The sequence below is a fragment of the Diorhabda sublineata genome, chromosome 3, assembly GCF_026230105.1.
Source record: "Diorhabda sublineata isolate icDioSubl1.1 chromosome 3, icDioSubl1.1, whole genome shotgun sequence".
Lineage (NCBI taxonomy): Eukaryota > Metazoa > Arthropoda > Insecta > Coleoptera > Chrysomelidae > Diorhabda > Diorhabda sublineata.
This window is the reverse complement of record NC_079476.1, coordinates 33152749-33177330: the sequence shown is the minus strand read 5'-3', so window position 1 is coordinate 33177330 and position 24582 is coordinate 33152749. Positions and strand designations below refer to the sequence as shown.

Sequence of the window (24582 nt, the reverse complement as noted above, 5' to 3'; positions counted from 1 at the left end):
TAGACGTCCGTCTCAGTCGGGAACTATGTCGAAGTGGTGAAATACGTACGAAATGTTATTCGCAGTGCATATAGGAAGTCACTCCGATGACGGAATATAAATCGCGATTTATAAAGGTATAAACCATATATTAAAGTATAAAGGGCGCTTGAGAAGGGACAAGACAAAAAATTGTATACAAGTGGATATTGCACAAGGCTATTGCATCAGTAAATTTTTCTCTCTCCTGTAAGGATGCTGAAGTAAAAACGTCCCAACGAAAAAAAAAGGACCATCAAGAAGATTAGATTTAACACAAAAGTCGAAGAAGTTAATTATACAAAAGTTGCGTCCACATTGACGAGTTTACTTTGGGGGTGTCCATTATTTACGTGAGGCGTTCGAGGGAGTGAGGGGGTCTAGCTGATAATCATCTAATCTCACTTTGGGGAGAGAGGGGCCTCGGAAAATATCATGTAAGTTTTTTTCCGTAAAAAACAGTGTAACATTGCGAGAAAAGAGTATTAGTGAAACATGTTTCTTGATTAAAATACGGCCAAATCGTACACAAAAATATTTAACGAGAGTGCACATGTTTACTATTCGCAATGCGGGAGAACACAATCTCGAAATAAATTTATAATACGTTATAAATGATCTAATTTCATTACGAGAGAATCTCAGTAGTTACGATTAAGTATTTTATTGTTTAATTTTCAGTCTACTCTCTCAGCAATATAATAAATAATAGTCTTGACTAGTCTTAAATAAAAGTATTGAGCAAATTATTTTTTTTTCTTTTTAGAATCGAAGCATTTACACAAGAAACATACATTTTAAAAAATCTCACGTGAGATTGTGGAATGGGGAAGAGCCAAAACTCACGAAATATCACCAGGGGGGGGGTTAGGGGTTAAAAAAATGTTTAAAAACGCCTCACGTAATTAATGGACGCCCTCTATCCAAACAATACAACACTCGCCCACTAAGGAAAAGTTACGTAGTATCGTCGTACCCCGCCTATATTTATATTGTTAACACCGATTCAGTATTTCCAGAAGCATAACGAGGGACAAGTGTTGAAATTATTTTAGACGGAGATCTAGCTACATTTAACGGCATCGATTTGGTACACGACGTTTGAGTTCGGGAACCGCTAGATAAAAGTTAGTTCATCACCAAACGGCATTTCTGGCTGCAAATGAAAATGGCAGCCTATTTTCCACGACGAGAAATATACCGAAAAAAATGATATGATACACGCGTGAAAGTTTTTTCATACAACTGTAGGAACCTCAACTTAGCGCGGTGCAATAGTGCCAGAAATGTACCTGGTTGGAAAACTCCTGCCAAAAGCGACTCAAAATCCATATCGAAAAACCGACAAGGTACACGCGTAAAACTTTTTTCATATTTTCCCGGCCGCGCAATGCGCCAGAAACTGAAAACGCGGCTTGAAATCGGGCGAGCTGTACAAAAATGAAAATACTCAGTGAGTTTTCATCGTATCAAGGTGATTTTTTTTATTTGGGGTAGCAAAAAGAGATATTTCGAATTTTTCCGAAGGTTTTCCAATCTGCTATATTTCGGTCAGTACTTAGCCGTCCCTAAAAGCACATAAACAAATTTTCATGCCTGTACCATATCATTGTTTTTGTATGAATTTTCTGAAGATCGATTTCTAGCATTACTACCCTGCTCTTAGTTAAGGTCCTCCAAAAATATGAAAAAAGATTTACGCGTATACCTTATCGGTTTTTCGGTATGGATTTACCGGAACTTTGAGTCGTATCTGGCGGGGGTTTTCCAACCAGGTACATTTCTGGCCCTATTGCACCGCTATAAGTTGAGGTTCTTACAATTGTATGATAGAACTGTCCCGTGTGTACCTTATCAGTTTTCCGACATATTTTTTGTCGTGGAAAATTGGCATTATTATTTGTGGCCAGAACGAAGAGCCAGAAGTACCGTTTGGTGATGAACTAACTTTTACCTAGCGGTTTACCTCAAACGTCGTGTACCAAGTCGATGGTGTTTTATGTAGCCTAGTTCTTGCACTATTATGGGTGGAAAAAAAGCGCGCAGTTACTTAAAAACCAACAAAAGAAATAATATTATTGTTGATATTTGAGTTAGGTACCGAAACGAGAGAAGCTGATAGCAATTCTACCAGCTAACAACGCCAATATTGTTGTTAGAAAGCATCTTATCTTTCAGTATTAATTTGAGGAACTCATACGAGAACTTGATCACACTGAATTGTGTTTGCCCCCTATATAATCTGAATTTAAATCCGAGAGAGCTTATAAATACAACTTAAGGCATTACATCTAATTTATGAAGAATGTAAAAAATATAATTAGGTTGAAAGGAATGGATAAAATGTGTAATGAAAAAAATAGAAGATGAATATTTCTAACGAGTAGTACAGACAGACGTTTGTTGTCTTAATCGAACGCAAATGCAAGGAGAGGGTTGAACCGTTGCGTAATGTCGACGGTTTTGCGTTTTATCAGGAATATTGATGTCGACAAAAGGTCGATGAGATCTAATTCAATATTTGTCGAAGCATTAGCCAGGAAAGTAGTTGTTTTCTCATTTGAGAAATGGTAGACCACCAAATTTTGAGTTATTGAAATTCGAAATAACATAAAAAAAATGATTCATAACTAAATTTAAATTATTCATTTGGTCAACGCCACTGATTGCTTGAAAGGCAAGTTTAAGACAATCATAAATTCATTACCTCATCCTAGTTGGCGTGTACTGTACTAATATTTTGTAAAACTGTTGATGATTATAATTTTAGGGTCAAATATGATTTTTTCATGCTACAGACCCGTAAATATTTGTTGTGAATGTACAAATTATAAATTATAATAATTTGAATATTTACTTACTTTCTTTAACTTCCTCTTTACGTTGTTCTTGTTCTAACGCAGTGACGGCTGGTTGAACTTCTTTAACTTGGGGAAGTCCGTGTGGTAATATCCCGGGCGGCAGCTTGCTTCCTCCATATCCTCCAAGATGTGGCGGTAGACTGCTCTCTTCATCCTCGCCTTCTTGCCCATCGTCATACGTCAAAACTGTGGTGAATAATGGGTACGCTCTTTCACACACTCACACACATGCGTACGAACATCAATCGTGCATCACATAATAATCCCATATAGCTATAGTTAGCTGACAAATTTGTGGTTTTTATTCTATTTTCTAAAACTTAATTGTCTGCGTTGAATACGTTCAACAAAAATAAAACGATTATTTTTATATCTAGTACGCGAACTACTACTTTGGTAAATACATCTGGCACACGAGCTTAATAGTAAAAGAATGTCAAAATTCTTAAATTATGCTCAGCTTCATACAAAAATTGTGTGAAGTTGGCTTTAAATGTTTTTCCAAATAAGGTAATTGATGTAACAGCGTAAGTTCGAAGCATATATCGCACAGTTATGTAACTACGAACTCGGTCCTCGGAGTACAGTATGGCCAAAAGCTTCGTGTTCGAACTTCTGTTGACTCGAGTGAAAAACAGATAATAATCGGAAGTTAGGCGAAGCGACGCCACACAAAGCGAAGTGAAGTTTGTCTCTAAGCCCCCTCAACAGCAAATCGAAAAGAAATTGGAGGCAAATGAGGGATTGGCCGTTCCAAGACAAGATAGTTTGACAGAGCAATATCGGACCACGTAAGAAGGCAAGAAAGGCAAAATTGGACTGGTATATATGAACAGGAAAGAGGACAAAAGTGACTTTAGCGCCGTCTAAGAAGATGAAATGTACGAACTGTACCCTGTGATTTGAAGTTATTTGAGAAATTTTTATATTTGTTTGAATAAAAAAGAAATTTCTGTTGTTTAAGTAATGAAAATTAATAATAATTTAAGGTCTACAGTAGCGAGTATTCCTTCCTCTAGAAATGATAACAGTTTGTAAACAACGAAGAATGCATTGCATCAGATTTTGGATCACACTCTGTCCCATTCATGCACCGGTATGTCGCGAGAGTCTCTAGAATATCTAGGGGCCGGTAGATGTCTCCTCATCTCATCCCAAATAGGGAGTCTGGACTGCGAGATTGTCAAACAAATTGCGTCAAGATACCTGGTAATTCGTAAAGATTGAGTCGTCTCCAAGAATAACCATAAATGGTACATGGTCATTTCGACCCTCAGACAGGTACCTGTGCGCAGTCAACGTTCCTCTAAAAAGACTAAGCGAGCGTCGGAAGATATGCCATGCCATAAATGATCCTTCACCAAATGGAAGTCGCTCCGCGATGCTGACTTGAGCATATCTTTCGCCTTGTTGTCACCACATCTTTACACGTCTATTTACGCCTGTGAGATGGAAAACAATACGCTATTGTTCAGCAAGGTGTTCTCGTGCTAAATTCAACCTGGCAATCCGGTGTGCACAAAAAAAGGCGGTCCAGAAGATCTAGTTCGAAAAGATAAACCAACAGCATGAAGTCTCTTCGTACCGCTACCATATTCTTTATACATCAAGCAGTTTCTCGTTGACCGCGGCAACTTCTAAAGCCGCCACAATTCTGGCCGCAATACCAGAATTTGCTTATTGCGATACACCAACAGTAGTTTTTAGGAATTTAGGTGAGGAGCCCTAATATGTGAAGCTCATATCAAAACAACAAAAGCATTTTGTTTATTTAACAAGGATAAATAACCTCAAATTACGGGGTGGTCCTTATTTTATGCTCGGCAGTGTATAAAACTCTCAAAATATTTTTGAAAATGAGTTAAAATATTACAAATTGACATCTTATTCCATATTTGATAGTATTATGATATTTTATTAACTTTATTGAGTACAAAATTTCTCATTTATTTTTATTTCTCTATCATCGTCAGCTATCTACGTATATACAATTATTAATTACCAGTTCCATTGTATTTTTTATTTGTCTTATTTGAAATTGATATTTATTTTAATGTAATATGCAATCGAATAGTTTATAATACAAAGTAACTGGTATAAAAACTAGATTCTTTTGTCATGAATTTTTTTTTTTGTAATTTATAATAAAGCGGATTACACGGTTATTCTTTCATCAATATCAACATTTTACACTTACACATTCAACAACTAAAATATAAAAAAGCAATCAAGGAATGAATATTTGTGGAGAGGGAAAACGTTCAACAAGCTCGAATCGACAAAAGGCATTCTATAAGTTAAAGATACTCGAATTGTTCAAAGCGTAATTAGAATCGAGTCTACGGGATTGCCGATTCAATTTAAACATAAAATTTTTAATCGAGAGTTTCATACAAACACATGCATATCAATATATCGTGTTAAAATAATACCATGCAATAATTAGATTAGTATATGATGTACTACTCAATCAGTACAAACGAAATGTGTTGATGAATTTTATAGATTTGAATTCACTTATTTTTGTGCATACTTAGGAAGTGTCTAATAAGAGCTATGGATTCTAAATAAATTATTCAAAATGGATTCGCTTTATACACATTTATTTTTAAAAATAGAAATGGGAAGTTGATTATTAGGATTTGCATGCCTTATTTGTTATGTTATAAAAATGATAAATCATAAGATTATATTTAATCTAAAATCTCATCGCTCAATTCTGTATCCAGATTTTCAATTGAAATTATTTTTTTCATTTTTTAAGTAAGAACAGATTGGGCATCGTATCCACACGTACTGTCAATTCGTTGGCTATTTTGCATCTCTGCCGAGTTGGTTGTACAAGGATAGTCCCAGGAGTACCTGGCATGATCTAGAGACGTCGGAAGTTGCTTGAAAATGTAACTGTATTAGAAAGTATACAATCTATACAAGTTTGAAGACGCCACGTTGTATAGTATTTGTCTGGTAGCCAGCAATAGTGAAAGTTTTCAGTCCATTTGTGGACATGGAAAAAAATGAAGCTGAACTAGATTCTACTTTGGATGAGACTGCTCCTTTGTTATCAACAGTAAAATATTGCATGGTGACGGTTTTTTGGGATAATTTTTTCGGTTCGATCTTGAAAAAAGAAAAACTATGAACGGCGAGTATTATGCGAAATTATTGCAATGTTTGAGCGAAGAAATCAAGCCACAATCGGCCATGAAGAAAGTGTTGTTTCATCAAGACAATGCACAAGCTCATACATTTGTTATTGCAATGGCCAAAATTAATGAATTAAGAGTTTGAATTGCTACCTTATTCGCCAGATTTAGCCCACTACGATTATTTTCTGTTCCCAGATTTGACGATTCTTATTATAAATAGGGTATGAATCTTATTGAATATCGCTAGGAAAAGTGTATAGACCAAAAAGGAGATTATATTGTAAAATAAATATAATTTTTGTTTTTTCTTCTGGAACCATCCTCGAATTGTCCTGGTCAAATTCAACGACAGCTTTGTGAAGTTTACGGTGAATCTGTGATAAATGATGGACAAATTCTTATAATGAAGAATTTTATCAAATTCTTATTGTATGGATGTCGAAAATGTTGATAGAGGAATGCAAAACAAAGCGAACCCCAAATTCTGGATGATGGCGAGTTTTTGCGTTACATTGTGATTAGTGATAAAACGTGGAATATCTATTACTCTCCGGACCAGTGCTGGATTAACCCACTAGACCGCGGCCTAGGGCCGCAAACAAAAGTATTAAAATCAAAATAAACATTATTTATTAATATGAAATGTGTCTAATGCTTTAATTCTATTATCGGGAAGTTAAGTATACAGTATAACTGCTAGCATTCATCAATTGGTGATTTGGTGTTTATCTATAAGAAATTGCAACCATTCACTTGTTGAAATTGAAATAAGGTACATTTCAATTTTTTACCTATGGGACATAATTAAGTGTATAGCTAAATATTCTGTTATTTCATTACTAAACTGTTCTAACTTAACAAATGATCAGTGAGTTTGCCAAGTTACAAGTTACCTAAGAAAAGTTGAGCCGCATTTACCTATAATTAAGTTTCGACTAATTAATTCATTTCCAATAAATGTAACCAGAATTTCTTGACTGTCGACTGACAGCTCTCAGTTGTCTCAATCAGTCGCAACCTTTCAGTTATCATGTATTTAAAATCATCTGCTTTTTGTTTAAATTAAATATTATATCAAAATATATATGGTCATCATCATCAAAAAGAAAGAAATGGACACAGGACAAGGTCCGGAGCTCTCTTCTTTAAATGGGTATAAGGAGAAGAGAAGAAAAGATATTGGAATCAATGTTTTTATTATCAAAAATAATATGATCAAAGTGATTACTTCCATGTTTAGAATCCATATCTTTTGTTTGCGACACTTTGTATTATATATCAAGTGGGTAGAATCATTACTATAGAACTTATAAGTATGAGAGTAATTTCGAAACTTTGAGATATTAATGTCGTGAGTTATCAGATTAGTATTTAAACTAATTTATTTCTGAAATGTTATTAATAATATATTTCATTATAATGTTTATTATTTGTTTAATATGCCACATTTGGTGTCGATACACCCATTAAAATGAAAACTTTTATTGAATTAAATCCAATAACAACGTTACGAACTGCAAAATACGTCAAAGAATTTGATTTTTTAAATCCATTACCGGGATAATTATTAAATATCATTATCAATGTAAGTTGCTTATTCCATAATCGAAGGAAGGTACACCTTGTCAAATTTAATTTTGTCTTTGCTTTAAGAGGAAAGTTAGACCACTATAACACAACTTTTAGTTATAAAGTTTCAAAAAAATATAGTTGAAAAATAAATATATTTATCTATGTTATTCTCAGAATTTCGAAAACATTAAAATTTCTTCTCGGAATGTACTATTCCATTTACTTATAAGCGCCGTTTTCATTTTGCGTATCCCAAAGCAAAATCAAGAAAAATTGTATCTACTGTAGATACATACATGTACTGCTTCTATTTTTGGCTACTTTTAGGTATTCGCCGATGATGTTCAAAACATTCGTCGCAAACTTAATGCTTTCATAGATTTCTCGTATATAAGCGAAGCTGCCAAACGTTAATTTTGGCCGTATGGTAGAAGCTAGTAATATATTGGTAGCTACTAGAAATAGATGGTTCAGCTTGTGTACAAAATAGGTTACCAATATAGCGTGTTACAAAAAAGGTGAAAGTTTTATAGTTTGCAACTAAACAAAAAATAACAAGAGGAAAATTGAAATAAAGACTAAGAACATGAACTGAAATTCAATTAGAGTAAGTGTCTTCTATTTTCATGAAATCCATACTTTTTTCTTAAGAATCCATGAATTTTCTAAACCAATGGTCTTCAAACAATCAATGGTGGTTCGCGGGATAATTTTGGGTAGCTCGCGATGACGCTCAGCGCGTTGGCAGCACTGAGTGTTTGGTAGCACTGCAGTCGATTAGTAATTGGCGGAGTTACAAGTTTTTGTTTCGCAGACTGTTATTGCCATGCGTGTAGCTAGAGTGAGATTATGCCTGTGCCGTATGTGTTTAATTCACGTGTACACGTTTAAACTCTTTCCTTGTTTGTTTTTATTATGGCTAGTTCAAGCAAAAAGCCGAAAACCTATCACTATCATGAAAAGTGAGAAACCGATTAGTTTCTTACGCAAGTTGAAGATAAACTTGTGTATTTACTTTGTAATGTAGGAAAGAAAGAAATTGTTGAGCGTCATTTCAAGACAGTTCACAATGGAATTGAAAAAGATTATCCGCTAAATTCAGCTCTGAGAAGAGAGAAGGTGATGTAGTTAAACTAACAGTTAAATGCACAATAGTCAACTTTTTTTTAAAACACTAGACAAGAACAAAGCAGCTACCGAGGCGTAATTCCGAGGTCATCGCTCAACATAGGAAACCAAACGAAGATGGTGAGTAAGATTAAAACTTTTAGAAGCTGCAGCTGCAACTGCACTGCTAATACAGTGATGCGAGGAGTTGAAGCTATGAGTTCTGATTTAGTTTTACAGCTTAAAACTGATTTTGATCGTTGTAGTTATTTTTCCTTGCAGCTTTACGAATCAACTGATATAGTTGATACAACTCAGTGGGCTATTTTTGTAAGAAAGAATTTTGAATAACACAAGAGCACATGCATCTCAAAGACGACGTACAGAGAACTAATTGATGAGTTAGAATGCCAGTATGGTGATCTGTTGCTTCATATAGATGTTCGTTGGCTTAGTAGTTGCAAATGGGAATAAAAAAAATATTAGCTTTGCCAAAATAACCTTTAACCAATATATTATTCCTTTTTGTGAAAATTAAGTCAGTCATTTATCAACAAAACATTTAAATTCGCAATGGAGTATATCCAGGGATTTAATAGTAAATATTTGTCCGAATTGACACATTTCTATCCAATTTTTTTTATTACAGTCCATTATAATTATTAATCAGACTTTCCTGATCACAATTATTTTTAAGCAAAAACAAAATTTGAAATATCAATTTCTGAAATAACAACTATGAGATATGATAAATAAAAAATATTTTTTTACATCGAATCGTTGAAGTTTCATGAAAAACTACCTTTGAAAATCAAATTCTTTGTAATATATCATACGATTCTTATGAAATTTTACCTCACTGATTAAAAATAACTAGTACCTGTGCAAAACCTCATAGGAATGCTTAATAAACTTTTATGTTAAAAAAATCTGTCGAGCAGATAACAGTTTATTTTAAATATATACGGGGTGTTTCGGGACTTCATTAAAAAAATTCAGGAGTGAGTGGATGACGTAAAAATAATATTGTGTTATAAAAAAATTCTCATACGAACCTTTCGTTTCAGAGTTTTAGGCTTTCAAAGTTACGAAATCGGAACTTATATTTGAGTAAATTTTCTAAATTATACTTTCAAACAATATGAATTTTTAATGGATGACCATGTATGTCCATGTAGTGTGTTTTACGAAATAAAGAATATTACAGTACTATTTGAAGGCCAGGGGCGGCTCATGTCCGATGGTTAACAGTCCGTAACTTTTGATGGGACAATCTAAAGTTGGCAAAAATTATTTTTTAATAGATTTTTTAACAAAGAGGTACTCGTTGTTTAACTCGATAAAATTTATGGTTTAGGAAATGTGTAGATTTTTAGATCGTGGTACATGCCAAGGAAACCATTCGCGACAAAGAGGTATCCTGCAGAAAATTATCATAAATTGTAATTTTTTATTGAAAATACTTAGCCTCTTTAGTCTAGGAGCCAAATAAAAATTCAGTCAACTATTTTTCTTGAACGATAATTAGCTTCCACAGGTTTTCAAACTACCAAAATTTTTCTTAAATTATTTCTGAAGATTAAAGCAACAGTCATCTACGCTTGGAGGATATACGTGTTACGCATGTCTGCAAAGACCCTTTCATGTTATATATTTGTGAAAGATTTTTTTAAAAAGTAGAAAAAAGTTTTCGAAATTTTTTTGTATTTCGTAAAAACTACTTCACATTTCAAATTCTCCAGTGATGACTATTAAAATTACAGTGCGGTATTAATCATTCAAAAAAATAAATAAATTGGACACAAAGTTATACTACCGACACAACAAAACGATTATTAGCTGTACCACGATGAGTCTTAACGCCTGTTTACAGTTTTTATACCGAAACATCGAGAAATAACAGAAGCGTCAGAAGAAGCATCAAAAATGACAATCTCTATCATTAATTTTCATTTCGGTAATGAAAAATGTCCAGTAATTTGTAACCAAGTTTTTATGATAAACAATAAATTGTGTAATCTACTTATCCAAATTTGTTTTTAATTATTTAATTGTAGTTTTATTGTGTATTAACTATTTATACGTAAAATTCCTTTCATGAGAATATTTATGTCAAAGTACCTTATAAAAAAATTTGTCATTAGTCATTTCTCCTAGATAAAAATTAGTAAGCTGATTGTAAATATAATAATAAATAAAATAATTAATATAGATGCTTATGTCCTGCATTATGACTTTTGAAACATCAGCTGCCATTTTTTCCACCGAGATACAGCTAGCTGACGAAAGTATTAATTCATAGTTGCAAAGAATGACCTTCGACGTATAGGGTGAGCTACAATCTAAAAAAATTTGTATGCGTGGAAAGCTATTTTCGCTAATCGCCTTCATCGAGCTAAAGCTGATTTCCAAGAAACTTTATACAGGGTGACAAATGGGAAGTCCCATTCTACTCTAGCTGGGCCTACGTAGGTATTTTCTAGAAAGTTGTCAGTTTCTATTGAGACTCCGTAAAGAGCAGTACTTGTAATTTAAAATGTGTAACCTTAAGAACAAAGAAAAAGTGTATCTCATCAAGTGTACCAAGTTTGGAAGTGAAAGAGTAGTCAGTGAAGGTAAGAATAAAAAACTATAATTTTTATGGTATTACGAAGTTTATGGTGAAGTTTGCACATGCAGGTATAGCCTCTGTATTCACCGGATTTTGTCTTATGGAGCTTATTGAAAGATTAATGTTATGCAAATAAGCCCAAGACCAAATATGATTTAAGAGGATCTAATATTTCTTCATCTACAATTGAAGACATTTTCCATAGCTATAAAAAACTACTTGATTCTTGTGCCAGTTCAGATGGGGAAGTTAATTGTGTCTGTTGAAGATGTTGAGTGACTCAATGTATGTTTTGATTATTTTTTTCCTTCACCTATCTCAAAATTATAATTAATTACTTTAGGCAACTTCCTATTCGTCAACCGTTACTTAGGATGTTTCATAAGTAATGTCGATTTTCATTTGTGAAAATTCCTACGATTCAATTTAAACAGTTGATACTAGTCTCTAATTTATTGACGACGCCGTACGTTTTTATAATAGTATGGAATGGGAGAAATATGTGTTTGGCTCCTAGACTATAATTGTTGTTTTTTTTACATATTAGTAACTAAAAAACGTTATACAAGTTAAGATATAGAATTAAACGGAAAATGCTTATAGAACATAAAAGTTTACTAACTTGCAGATTTAAGTGATATTATTATTATTGTTTTAATAAGTTTCAACGTTGCTTTGTTTCACAATAAAAAATTATCACTCAAATCTCACATTCCTATTCTAAAACATAAAATTTACGATCATGCAAAGCCACTTCAAAACTACTATATTTAAAAATGAAAACTACTTGGTACCAATACTGAATGTGAGTTCAGGATTAAAGCAGAGAAAATCTCAAAATCCAAAAGATAAATTACAAAATATTTAATCAGTTATTACATGTAATCTATAGTTAATGCGCTCATTAATTAAATTTCGACAAGATATGATACTGTTTAGAACTTATCACCACATCTGGAAGACACTCATTGGACCTTTAATAACCTTAAGGGACTGAAATCTAGACATATGAACTATGACTGGTATAAGATCAAGAGGGTCGAACGTTAAAATATCTGAAAAATTTATAAACCAATTATGGCCACCGGGTTCAGCAGCGTGCTCCACGTTTACATTCACCAACGCATATATTTTATTTTCAGTATTTTTAAACCGAAGGATTTGTTCGAAAAAAATTTTATAACAGTTAAAAGTTGGCTTTTCGTCCTTGATATGCGGGACAAAAGTGGCCTATTCTTTCCCGGGAAGAACTTTCTTTTGTTCCCGATATCGTAGCAACGATTCGTTTATCGAAATGTTCACTTTCGATGATGGTTTGCTTAACACGACATTTAGTATTTATTATCGCGTGAAAATGCAGAATTGAAATGAAAAAATAGTTATTTGTATGCCATGGACAAAGTGCTACTTTGTTGGACGAGTCTGAAAATTGTGAGACGAGCGAAGCGAGGCGAGCAACAGACGAGTCCTACACGCGACGTACACAACATTTTTTAGACGACGCATAGAATGTAACAAGAATTTTATTATATTTTTTCTGGTTAAAGTTTTTAATTTTTTTGTAATGTACCCTTTGTTTTGTTTCTTCGGGAAATTGATGAATTTTGGATATTTGTTGATGTAAACATCTTGTTTTATTGCGAGAGTAGAATTTTTCTGAAAAATGAGCGAATACTACGTTTTCCGTTGGGTTTTTCGCCTTTTTCTGATGACACCACTTCATAAAGAGCTCGTACTGTTTTTCGTACCTTGCATGAGGTTTATCTGGCAACGAATTAAGAACGACCGCATTGCTTTCTTAGGTGAGTTCAGGTGGCGTGGATTCGAGTAACTTTTCATCGCTGATGTTTTCTTTTTCATCATTTTCATTGTTATTCACTAATTTAGAAAAAACTTCGGATAAAATAAATAATTTCAGAAACCTAAAAATTTAAGGTTATGCAAAATCATCGAAAGTGAAACTGTCCACTGTCAACATTGAAGTGTCTAGAGTCACATTTAAGGAAGTTAAAGTTGTCTACTCCAGAGGGTCCCGAAAGTGTTTTGCAGTACGAAACTGTCATTTTCACTACATGAAACACTCAAAACACAACTTTCGGTATGTACATGAATACAAAACGAACAACTTTCAGATAGCGTCGTCTAAAAATAAATTTAGACGATTCTAGTGATAGTGAATTAGAATACGTCAAGGACGAACTTTTTATCCCGGCGAGATAAAAAATAGTACATTACGCACCTAGAAGTGCATTCTCGCCCTTCTTCGCGGGCGAGAATGTCCTACTTTCCTTTTTAGGTGCGTAAAATACTATTATTTCTTTGGTATTCAAACCAATCGCTTCGGCAGATGATTTTGTCTAATTTTGAATCATCTTCCAATGGGCATCAGTGATCATTTTCGGATTTCCAGTGACGATTTATTTTTAGGATTAATCTATTGACTTTAATAATTGGGCCCATTTTTGTCATAAATAATATGACAGGACAATTTTCTTTCAGTACAACTTTCTTCAATCACCTTGGCAAGTTCTGCTGAATACAGTGTTATAATCAACTCGTTTTGTTACACAACCATCGTTGTTTGATTCGATACAAAAAAAAGTCAGTCAAGCACCAACAAGCTAATTCTACCGGGGCTATGTAATAGAATTTCCGTTGAATTATCGTTATTTTTACGGATCTTAATGCTGTCAAACTTTCCTTCCGTTTACAGGAATCTGATTGCAGTTTTCGACGTATAGAATCGCGGATAGCTCGCGCTTGTTGAAATAAAACACTTTTGAATGGGTAATTGATAATAACTTTCATTTCTTTGGACGTTTTTCTTTGTAACAGCTTACTTGTTATGTTCCACAAAGTTTTGACCGTAGTTTTTTTAAACTCTTTCTATCTAATTGATACTCTATATCATTGCAACAGTGCATAAATGCTTTCCTTACACATTTTTTACTGTAAACGGTATTTTTTGGTGTGACATTTTGAAATATTGAATATTTGAAACAGCCCATGGAATCTATTTCAGTATAATGTTGTTGTCTTCGATCAGATGACTTCACATTAATTTATATCATTTGATCACTACTGAAGCAAAAAATATTCTATGTAATATATTGATTGACCTCCTGCCTACTATGGTACGTTAAATGATGTGCGTCAGGATGCGGCATGTCGACGCATGTTTTGGTTTGGGAAATTCAACTCTTAAATCGTCATGTTAGGAAAAATGGAAAAAATTTTAATTATCACAGTGGAAATCGAGCTGGTTTATATAATAAACGGGGAGACTACTATTTCCGTAGTGCCGTAATCTGCCAATGAATTAGGCTATATAAAACGAAAATGAAGAATATCGATATCTTGCTGTGTTTTCGAGATATCGATACTTAAAATCATAACCAATCGTTAATTCGAGATTTGCTTTATTGACCAGATGACGTTCAATACTTCGTCTATAATAAAGTTTTATCGCTTTAAATTCAACATGAGTCTTGTAATTTAACAAATAAAAGATTTTTTATTTATATATTTACTCTAATATTCCGATAATATATTATAAAAAGAACCGATTCCTGAAGCAAAAAGAGCAGTTATATATGACTTTCATCCCCCCGCTATAAATATTATGTAATTTACGGTGAAAATAGGAATAGTTGAACCTTTTGTAACAAGAATTATCTTGTAAAAAATAAGAAAAATATTTAGCCATAATTTGAGGATTTATCGATAATTGAATGTAGAAATCTGCTGTTTCGAGCTTATCACAGCAATTTTTTGAAGATTTCATCGATAATTAAGTGTAGAAATCTGCTTATCAAGCAAGAAATACGCTCCGAGTGCTCTCAAAGGCGAAAACCCGGTGACGTTAGGTTAGGTGAGTTTAGATTCTTTCGATATCTATAAAAAAACGAGATATTAAAAAATTTCATTTTTCATTTTCGACTTATTTTTTCGGATTTATGAACTTTCGACAATATTATTTGCTGTCTAAAAAGTAAAGCGTTGTGCTTAATGAGTACACTTGCATGTTATTGGACGTTTATCGTTGCCTGTCGTATCTGGTTTACTTCAATGTGCCGCACGCCACCGGACCCAGTGGACTCCGGACTTTAGATTAATCAAACAAAAGCCAGGACCACGTGCTGAATGATTTGAGAACAATGACAGTTACCGGTAGGGGTATCATTGTCAGGGAACGTATGGTTTGAATCGAGAATGTAAGTAGGTATACAAATAAATACCATTTAAGCATTTCCAGCATTTAATTGGTGTCAGATTCTAATTATATTAATATATATTATTTTGTATATAACTTAAATGATCGGTTATTGAGATAGTTAACTTGAATCTTGAGCTACATATTCAGTAGAGGTGAAAAGTAAATAAAAAAATTGCTCTAAGCGCAACCTACCTGTAAACTCATCCTCCCATTCTAAACCAGGATTAAGATTGTACTCGTCTTGATAAAAAAAGAATAATCAAATATTAGGATCCGGAAGGACGAAAATAAACAATTTAATTTTTTCTTTTGATTATTTCAATATTAGAATTAACCCGATAAGATGATGACGTTAAGAATATACAAAATCAATCTGTTAATTTTGAATTGTACTAAAGCTAAAAAAATCTTTAAACTTAATTTAATTTAGCGCTTATCATGCCAAGCTTACATTTCCAGTTCAATTTTAAGTTACCTAGTTTGTTCGTGGAACAAATTCAGATATTGATTATTATTACAAAATAATAAACTTGTTGATGAAAATTTTGCACAAAAACTAAAACAAAGTTATTTGAACTAAAAAATTTAATACTTGAATTACGTTATGATCGTTACCATAAATTATTTTATAAAGTGAAATTTTGATCACATCCTAGTCAATTCACTTATTTCTGAGCAATCTCCAGACAGAAACGACTACACCATGAAACTCTAAGCCTTGGCTACACTAGGAGTCTGGTTATTACGCATTTATGTAACAAATCACTATAAGAATTTTAGTTTTATTTGGTGAGCATTATTTCGTTGAAAATATTGAGAAAATATTTAACAGAGAAGCAACTTATGATGGCATGTATCAAAAGTCAACTAAGTATTTTATATAATGATTTGATTCCAATATTTGAAACCTCCAATATTCTAAAAAACAAAATGGATGGTGTGGTTTTATGCAATGGCCACCCGACCACCCGATACGAGTTCGTTAGACTATTTCCTTAATTAAAAAAAATGTCGTTTATAAAACAAAACCTGCCAATTCTCATGAATTAGAAAAATTACTAGTAAGTAAAGAGTTTTAAAAATTGGATGGTTTGTGTGAGGCTTCATTATTGGAATTAGGTATCAGGAACGTTCATTAAAAAGATAAATAATCAGTATTTCTTAAGGATTTTTAAAAAATTTCCAATATATAAGTTCATCATTACCAGAAAAACGATAAATCGGACCCCAATATCCGTCATACTCAAAACTCATACTGTATTTGAGATTTTTTTATGTAAGAGTAAATAGCAAGCACAAGAAGGTAAATTCTATTACACACGAGTAGTTGCCGTGGTATCTGCCGTGTGGCTATCGATCTTAAATTTCTTTAGGTTGTAAGTTGGGAAAGACGTGCCTTGGTAGTTGAATCAGCGACCTTTTTTCTATGCTCTAATCTGTAAGTTTTTAGTCAACCATGGATCGCCTATAAGTCGAATGTCTCTCTTCTGTATTGCATCGAACATCAGGGTATGGCAAAGCTCCAAATGTGGGAGCAGTGCTCAAAAGATGGACAAATATGAGCCTTGTAGAGGATAAGAAGTTATTGCGGATTATATAGGTAATTCGGTTACTTGGCTATGCCAGAACATATTGCTCCTAACCTCAACACCCAATATACGAGTTTGGAGTGTTGGTGATATTTTATGTCCAGAGAGGACCAAATCCTGAGCCACAGTGCCAGCCTTCTTTATAAAAACAGTTTGATGTTAGTGATATGTTGCTATCTACGGATTTGAGTGCAATCCGAGTTTATTGGGGCGGCTGATTTGAACGACGTCATCAGTGGGCTGTCGTCAGCGAAACTATAGATCAGGTTTGGAGTTTTGTCGAGTAGATCGTTGTGGTAGAAGAGAAAGAGAGTAGGTGATATGACACATCCCTGGGGAACAGCAGCGTTGACCTCAAACTTTTGCGTCAATCTATAGCGACCTGGGTGCCTCGGTCTAGCTACTAAGCCAGTTGATAAGTGAGGATGACAAACCGTACGATCTCAATTTATTCAGAAGTTGACAAGCCAAACTCTGTCCAGTCCGATTGCTTGGGACTCCTCATATTTGTCTATAGCTTTAGTCCATACGTTGGTGACATAGACCAGCAGATCCACGGTTGATCTATGTTTACGAAAGCCGTATTGATGGTTGCTGATGCTAGTTAACGACTCTCCCCATAATCAATGGCTGGGACAATCGGTATGGTTGATCCGAGTGAGTTTCCAATTTGGAGGGAAGAGACCTCTTTTAAATATTTGGGTGTAACTGGGTCAGGGGCGAAAGAATGCGATCAATCTTCGTACTCCAAACATTCGCATCTTTGCTTCTATATTTTCACTCCGTGCTACGTAAGTTCCAATAAAATAACACTTTTAAAGTGCTACGATAAAAATTCAATTCTTTAGAGTAAAATTGCACGGCTTTGACATGTTTTCAAATTTTGTACACAACGGGAAATACTTAGGACTAAAAAATTAGTATTCAAACATATTTTGTTAACATATGGCAAAGCACACACATATTATGAAAGTTGTTCATGAGATAATAGATGAATACGATATACTAGTACTACTAAAATTGACGTTAACGCAAATACTGAAAGCTGGGCTTTTATACTGATGTACATCTGACACTATCTGTTGAAATAATTGAATTGGCTAGGTGTAGTTGGGTTTTCACTCCATTGTTTTCACTATATTGTTCCAACAAACGTCTTTCTAATACGATTGGAGTATAAGAAATGACTTTCAACAATTCAATATAGAACATAAAGCCGTTTCACATAGTTTAATACGGGAGTCGGGATAAGTCATGCAACAAATTTGCTTAAAAGAATAATGCGGCGTCAAAATGAATTTATTAAAAGAGATTACAAAAAGGATTGCTGTAAGTGTTCAAATTGATGCCCATCTTGATCGAAGCATGTCAAGCAGACCGCGAAGAGAAATTTTTCTTCAATTGCAGTTCGGTGGTCGGGAAAAGTGCGTGGTCATCTTGAAAAAACGCGGTCCTTGAGAAAGCCCCATAGAAAGAAATCACAGGGTGTGAGTTCACGTGATCCTACGGGCCTCTTACCTCCTCGTCTGTCTATTTTCCATCCTGAATCACTGATGTTCGCGAATTTTGGATCGTTGTACATTTGTCCACGTAAATTTTCGAGCATTTTCAGATAACTTTGGCCCGTCACGTGACCCTCAAACAAGTATGGACCCACGAGACCTCCCGTATGGATACATGCCCACAAATACATCCCGAGCAAGACGATTTTTCGAGAACGTTGCCTGACTTATGCCGACCTCTATCCAATAAATGTGAAGGTTCGAAAACACTTTTTATTCTTTATTCAAAATAAACTATTGAAAGCATTAAAGTTTTACGAAACTTTTCAAGAACTAGATAGATTCATTCCCTTATGATTCGCCTTATTAATATGGATGAAACTAAACCAAATATTTGGATCATATAAGACATATAAATTACACTGCACACACAAGTAAAGTGGTGCGTTACATCGATATAATTCAAAAACTGATTCAATAGTTGAACTAACATATATACTAACATCCGATTTAGACCTAACATCGATTGCGATTTGCAATTTGTGATGGTAGTTTCAAGTTTTTGTTTCAAAAAATGAGCGAAAATGATTCATGTTTGGCTTCTTAATTGAAGACCCACTCATTAAAGATCGTCGGCAAGAAACGAGTGACGTATTAAGCTACTTACAAAATCCTCATATTGAGACTATTGAGAGTGATAATTCGAGCGACGGTCTCAAAGAATAAAACAGGTTATAAAAAAGCAGATTATTACGTTAACTGAAATGATAAGAAACAACTGATAGATTGAAGAAGAAGGTTAAGGGGAAGTTGAGATGCAAAATGATTCGAGAGTAATAGAACTGATTTATCATTAGAAGAAAAACTACAGTTTGACATATAATTCAATATGAAAAGATTATCATCAGACACATTTAACAAAAGCGTCTAAAATTATCAAACAGGAAATGAGTAAACTAAGAAATATTTAAAAAGACTTGAGCTTGAGCGAACTTTTCCAGCAGCTGCATATTTGCCCAATGAGCTGAGGAGCTAAATTGAAGATGAAACTTGGATGGATTATTATTTTTAAGATATTATTTTCGCAATCCAAAGAAGTAATACACGTTCATTTCAACTACTCTAAGTTAAATCACGACACATGTATTTTGCCAAAATAAAAAGAGATTCTTAGTTCAGTAGACTGGGATTATCCCGGGAATGCCTGTATGCAATTTTGTATTCCCGGGATTAGAAAGAAAAAAGGTCCGGGATCGAATCCCCTACTTGCATAATCTAATGACATGTAGCTGTTTTTTCAAAAATCATGTCGAAAATGAGTTCCATAAAATGTTTTTACAAATAATGCCATCTAAATATATCGTCGATTAGCTGAATGTTAATAGTTTCATCTGTTTGTTAAAACTCTTAAATTAACTTGAAGATTAAGTACTTAACTACTCCACCAAGGTAGAGAGTATCTTTGGTTCTAAATTTGAAAGTTTGGAAATAATGTAAAACACACGAGACACAAAAAATTTTAAATTTCAAAAGGTACTAAAATCGAAACCATATTGTAGCGAATTATTTTCTTTCCTCATAAATTTTGCATATGAGATTTTTTTAGTGTATCTAACACTCTCAGAATACCCTGATTTCTCAAAAATAAGTGATTTTTGGATAATTATATATATATAATAAATAACACACCCTATAATATTGAACAATGTAATAAAAGTTTGACATCATAAGCATATTTTTTTCATCTGAATAATCTTGTATATTGTCATTAAATTAATAATAGTAGTTATCATGCAATTAGTAAGCGTTAGTTATTAGAGTTAGTTTTATATTTACACACATTCGGTAACTCACGATTAAAAATGGTGGGCAAAGTGAAATTTTACAAAAACCTCTGGTTTTTTTCAAACACAGACAAAGCATTGTAGACAAAAGCTATTAGTATACATGTGCTCCTCGTTCCCAAGAAAAACATTGTGCTTCTAGATACGAAGTCTATATAGAAAATTAATTTTCAGTAACGTTTCTTAAATTTCTTTGTCTTCGAAAAAATAGCGGACGTTTACCACAATTAAGCTAATTTTATATAGATATATAGATACATACTTGCCATTTTGAAATTTGATAATCGAAGCTTATGTAATCAAAATTATATTTCCGTTTATAATATTAAAATCAAAATTTGTTGAGATAAAATACAATAAATAATATATATAATAATAAATTGAATAAACGATACATGTTAAAATATTGAGGTTTTGGAAAAATTGTTAGACGTAACCTTTGAAATGGTGGTCTTTGTTTTAGAAACTTGACTTGAACTGATATATTTACTAATGGGAACTTTAAAATCGTGATTCAAATTTGAATTATTATTTTTTTTGGGAAAATTATAAACATGAACATTGAAGTGGTTGTTTTTTTCATTTCGAAACACTATTCTTGAAAATTGATGGACATAAATGTTGAAATAATGGTTTAAAATTTCACTATTCTGGTACATTTTTATACGTAAACTTCGAAATGATGGGTTATTATCCCATTTTCATCAGAAATTTCATTTGTCCAGTAAAGCTGTAGACTTTCAAATTATAATTTCAGTTAGCCGTTTCTTTTCAAAAACTCTTAATTTTGTGGAAAAATGTGAGACGTAAATTTTGAAATGGTAATTTAAGTTAGTCTTTTCTTTGACAAAGTCTACTTTTCTGTGAAATGTTGAACGTAAACATTGTAATGGTGGTTTGAGTTTATCTTTTCATCTGAAATATCAATTTTCTGGCAAATTTATAAACGTAAAGTTGAAAATGGTCATTTGAGTTTTTTTGAAAAATTATCTAGGAAAATGTTAAACGTGAACTTTGGATGGTTGTTAAGTACATATTTTCATCTGAAATTTCAATTGTATGGTAAATTTTTAGACGTAAACTTTGAAATGGTAATTTAAGTTGGTGTTTTCTTTTAGAAAATCAACTTTACTGGAAAATATTGACAGTAAACATTGTAATAGTGGTTCAAGTTTATTTTTTCAACTGAATTTTCTGTTTACTGTAAATTTTTAAGCGAAAACTTTGAAATGTTGGGTTTAGTTCAGCTTTTCATTTAAATTTTTAATCTTTAGCTTTGAAATGGTTGGTTAAGTTTATCTTTTCATCTAACATTTCACTACTCTAAAAAATTTTTAGACGTAATTATGAATATGATAATTTAAGTAAAACTTCCCTTCTATAAATTCTACTTTTCTGGGAAAATGTTTACACGTAAACTTTGAAATGGTGGTACAACTTGATCAATACATTTACAGTTTCATTTTTATTAAAATTTATAGATGTGAACTTGAAAATGTTCGATTTTCTAGGAAAATGTTGAACTTGAACTTTGAAATGCTGATTAAAATTAAAACACTTAAATTTTCTTCAAAAATATTAGACGTGAACATTAAAATGATGGTATAATTTAGTCTTTTTATTTAAAATTTGATTCAATGTTGAATTTTTAGACGTAAACTTTCAAATCTGAATTGTATAGGAAAATTAATTTTAATCAAATAAGCTTCGTACCGTTGACACACGACTGAATATAACCACTCCCTCTATTACCCAACTACTTTACAGAAGGCCTTGCACTGGAATACACTTTTTTCATATAAAACTCATACTAGCCATCTTACTACACTTTTTCTTAATATAAATAATATATAGATCCAAGTATTTTTCATACAAAAATAAATTTATTATTCAAGTTACTTTATAAGAACACACATTCGAATTATATTAATTAATACCTATATTAAAATTAATCTTAAAAAAAGACATCACTCTATATGAATTTGACGTTTCCTCTTCATACGAAATTAAATTGATTTAGTTTAAAAATATTTTAGTTAACTAACCCAAAGTGACTCAATGAAACGGTTTAAATTACTAATGCTAAAAAGATCTTTCTTTTTCTCTAATGAGTGGTTAATAAGTGATATAAGTCGCTTCAATGACTCCAACGGATGATTTTAAGAGTTATCACTGTTTACCGATAGCATTTATGTATTGCTTGTCGTTTCAAGTGCATAAAATATACGAGATATGTCTAAAAAGTTCAGTGAATGAAACAAAACAGAAGATACAAATAAATTACCTTTATCAGACCTCAAAGTAATCGCCGTTGTACATAAAAGACTTTTGACAACATTCATAAAACTTCTGGAAACTCACGAAATCTATCGCAATATCAAACGTCGGCCGTAAAACGTGCCCTTTTTAAACCTCCTTCAAGAGGGAAAACAGAAAGGAGTCCACAGGCGCCTGGTCAGGGGAGTACGGTGGATGAACGAGAACAGTTAGTGCCGTTTTACATGAAGCGCGTATGTTAACACTTCGTACGGCGGGCCTACGTCGTGCCTGTGCTCTTCATAGTACGATAGATGAGTTCTCAGCCTCATACAGTAGAGTTCGTTCGCAATGGAACGGAATGGAGACTGTTTACGGTGAATTGTCTCTATCATTTTCAACAATTAAAAATTTCGCTACGGATGTCTTTTCCTAGTTTAGATTATAAGATGACAAACACATCTACTAAAATACTTTCATTAACAATAGGATGCTCCCACAATGATCAGCACTAACGATTCGTCCTGACTATACGCTCCTGTGAAACGGCAGAAACGCGACGTTGAGCCAAGAATTAGCACATTCGGATTGCAGAGGTTAGACGCGCAGATGTGCACCTACTGTCCAGCCTGCTTAACTGTGGATGGATACGCCGTAGTAATATAATTTTTTTGTAGAATACGGCGTTCATTGACTCACAGGAACAAATTCCTGATGGATGTTTCCATCGTTGCCGAAGAAGGCGATCAATATTGTTCTTAAACTTTTAACAGCGATACATTTTGGATCGTAATCTTATCGATCCGGATCGAACCGGTAGCAGTAAGTCTAACCCTCTGTGATGATGTTTTACAAAAAGGATAGATACTGATCTAACAAGGTAACGAAATCTCTCTGATCGTCTGATAGCATGTGCGGTACAAATAAGACACAGATCTTCCTCTTATTCAAATTTTCACTGACGATAGTGTAAACCTTGTTCTTACAAATTCATCAATTGTGAGATAGTCACCGATCTAGTACCAACATCTTTTATGTTTGATGTTCTGCTCTTCAACGATGTTTCGTCTTCAATCGTTTCTGTAACGTAGCTAAAACATTAAAACCATGGTATATATTCTGGTAACGGCTCCCGTCTCGCATACCTTCACCATTTCATGTGCCTCCGTGGGCGTTTTTCATCATTTGCAACCGTGGCCATTAGGCCACACATTGCTCCATTGTACAATGATCCTGAATGCGTTCGATTCTCGATCTAGCGAGATATCAAACCATTCGCCGAACTTGTAAGACACATCTCGTATTTTCAACTCTATACATGTGTCAGGTTGAAATTATGACAATAAAATGATTTTATAAGAGTTACTAATTACTATAATTTGTTTTTAGCATGAAGTCACTTTGAATTATAACCTAAACTACTATTTTTCGAAAATTATTTGTCCAATATAATTACAAGAATATTTTGAGATTATCCCGATGGGTATTTTACCATAAATATATTTTTCACAGAAAGTTGATAAAGATGGAAGGTTTGTTGGTATAAGCGTAAAAGATAAAATAAACTTACCGTAATAATCGGTCGCATGTGCTGGGAGAAATAAAAAAGTTTGTTAAAAACTAAAAAAAAATTGCTACATTTCGTTTCAATATCAAAAATAATATCACAATATGAGAATATTCCTATTATATCATTTATGATAAATATATTTTGCACAGGGATGTATGTATATCATTTCTAAACTTAATTCCGTCGGTATTTATAGTCTTTTCAATGACGCATTTTAGTGATAAATGAGCACCATAAACTACTTTTTACATTGTTGCAGTATTTTATATGCATATAATAAATGATTT

At 33.1% G+C, this 24582-nt stretch overlaps 1 protein-coding gene across 15 annotated transcripts in view; it reads right to left on the bottom strand.

Annotated features, from left to right (window-relative positions):
- Positions 1 to 24582, bottom strand: part of LOC130442133 (cytoplasmic dynein 1 intermediate chain) — a 56269-nt gene that overhangs the window by 9697 nt on the left and 21990 nt on the right. For 3 of the 15 annotated variants that reach the window (XM_056776207.1, XM_056776198.1, XM_056776202.1), the window contains 3 exons: positions 24296 to 24316; positions 15727 to 15774; positions 2880 to 3038 (listed from right to left, as the gene is read on the bottom strand). In XM_056776207.1, coding sequence (XP_056632185.1) covers positions 2880 to 3038; positions 15727 to 15774; positions 24296 to 24316 — 228 coding nt within the window. Of the gene's footprint in view, positions 1 to 2879; positions 3066 to 15726; positions 15775 to 24295; positions 24317 to 24582 lie in introns of all 15 variants that reach the window. The other 12 variants (XM_056776197.1, XM_056776200.1, XM_056776206.1 and 9 more) reach the window with 5 other exon arrangements.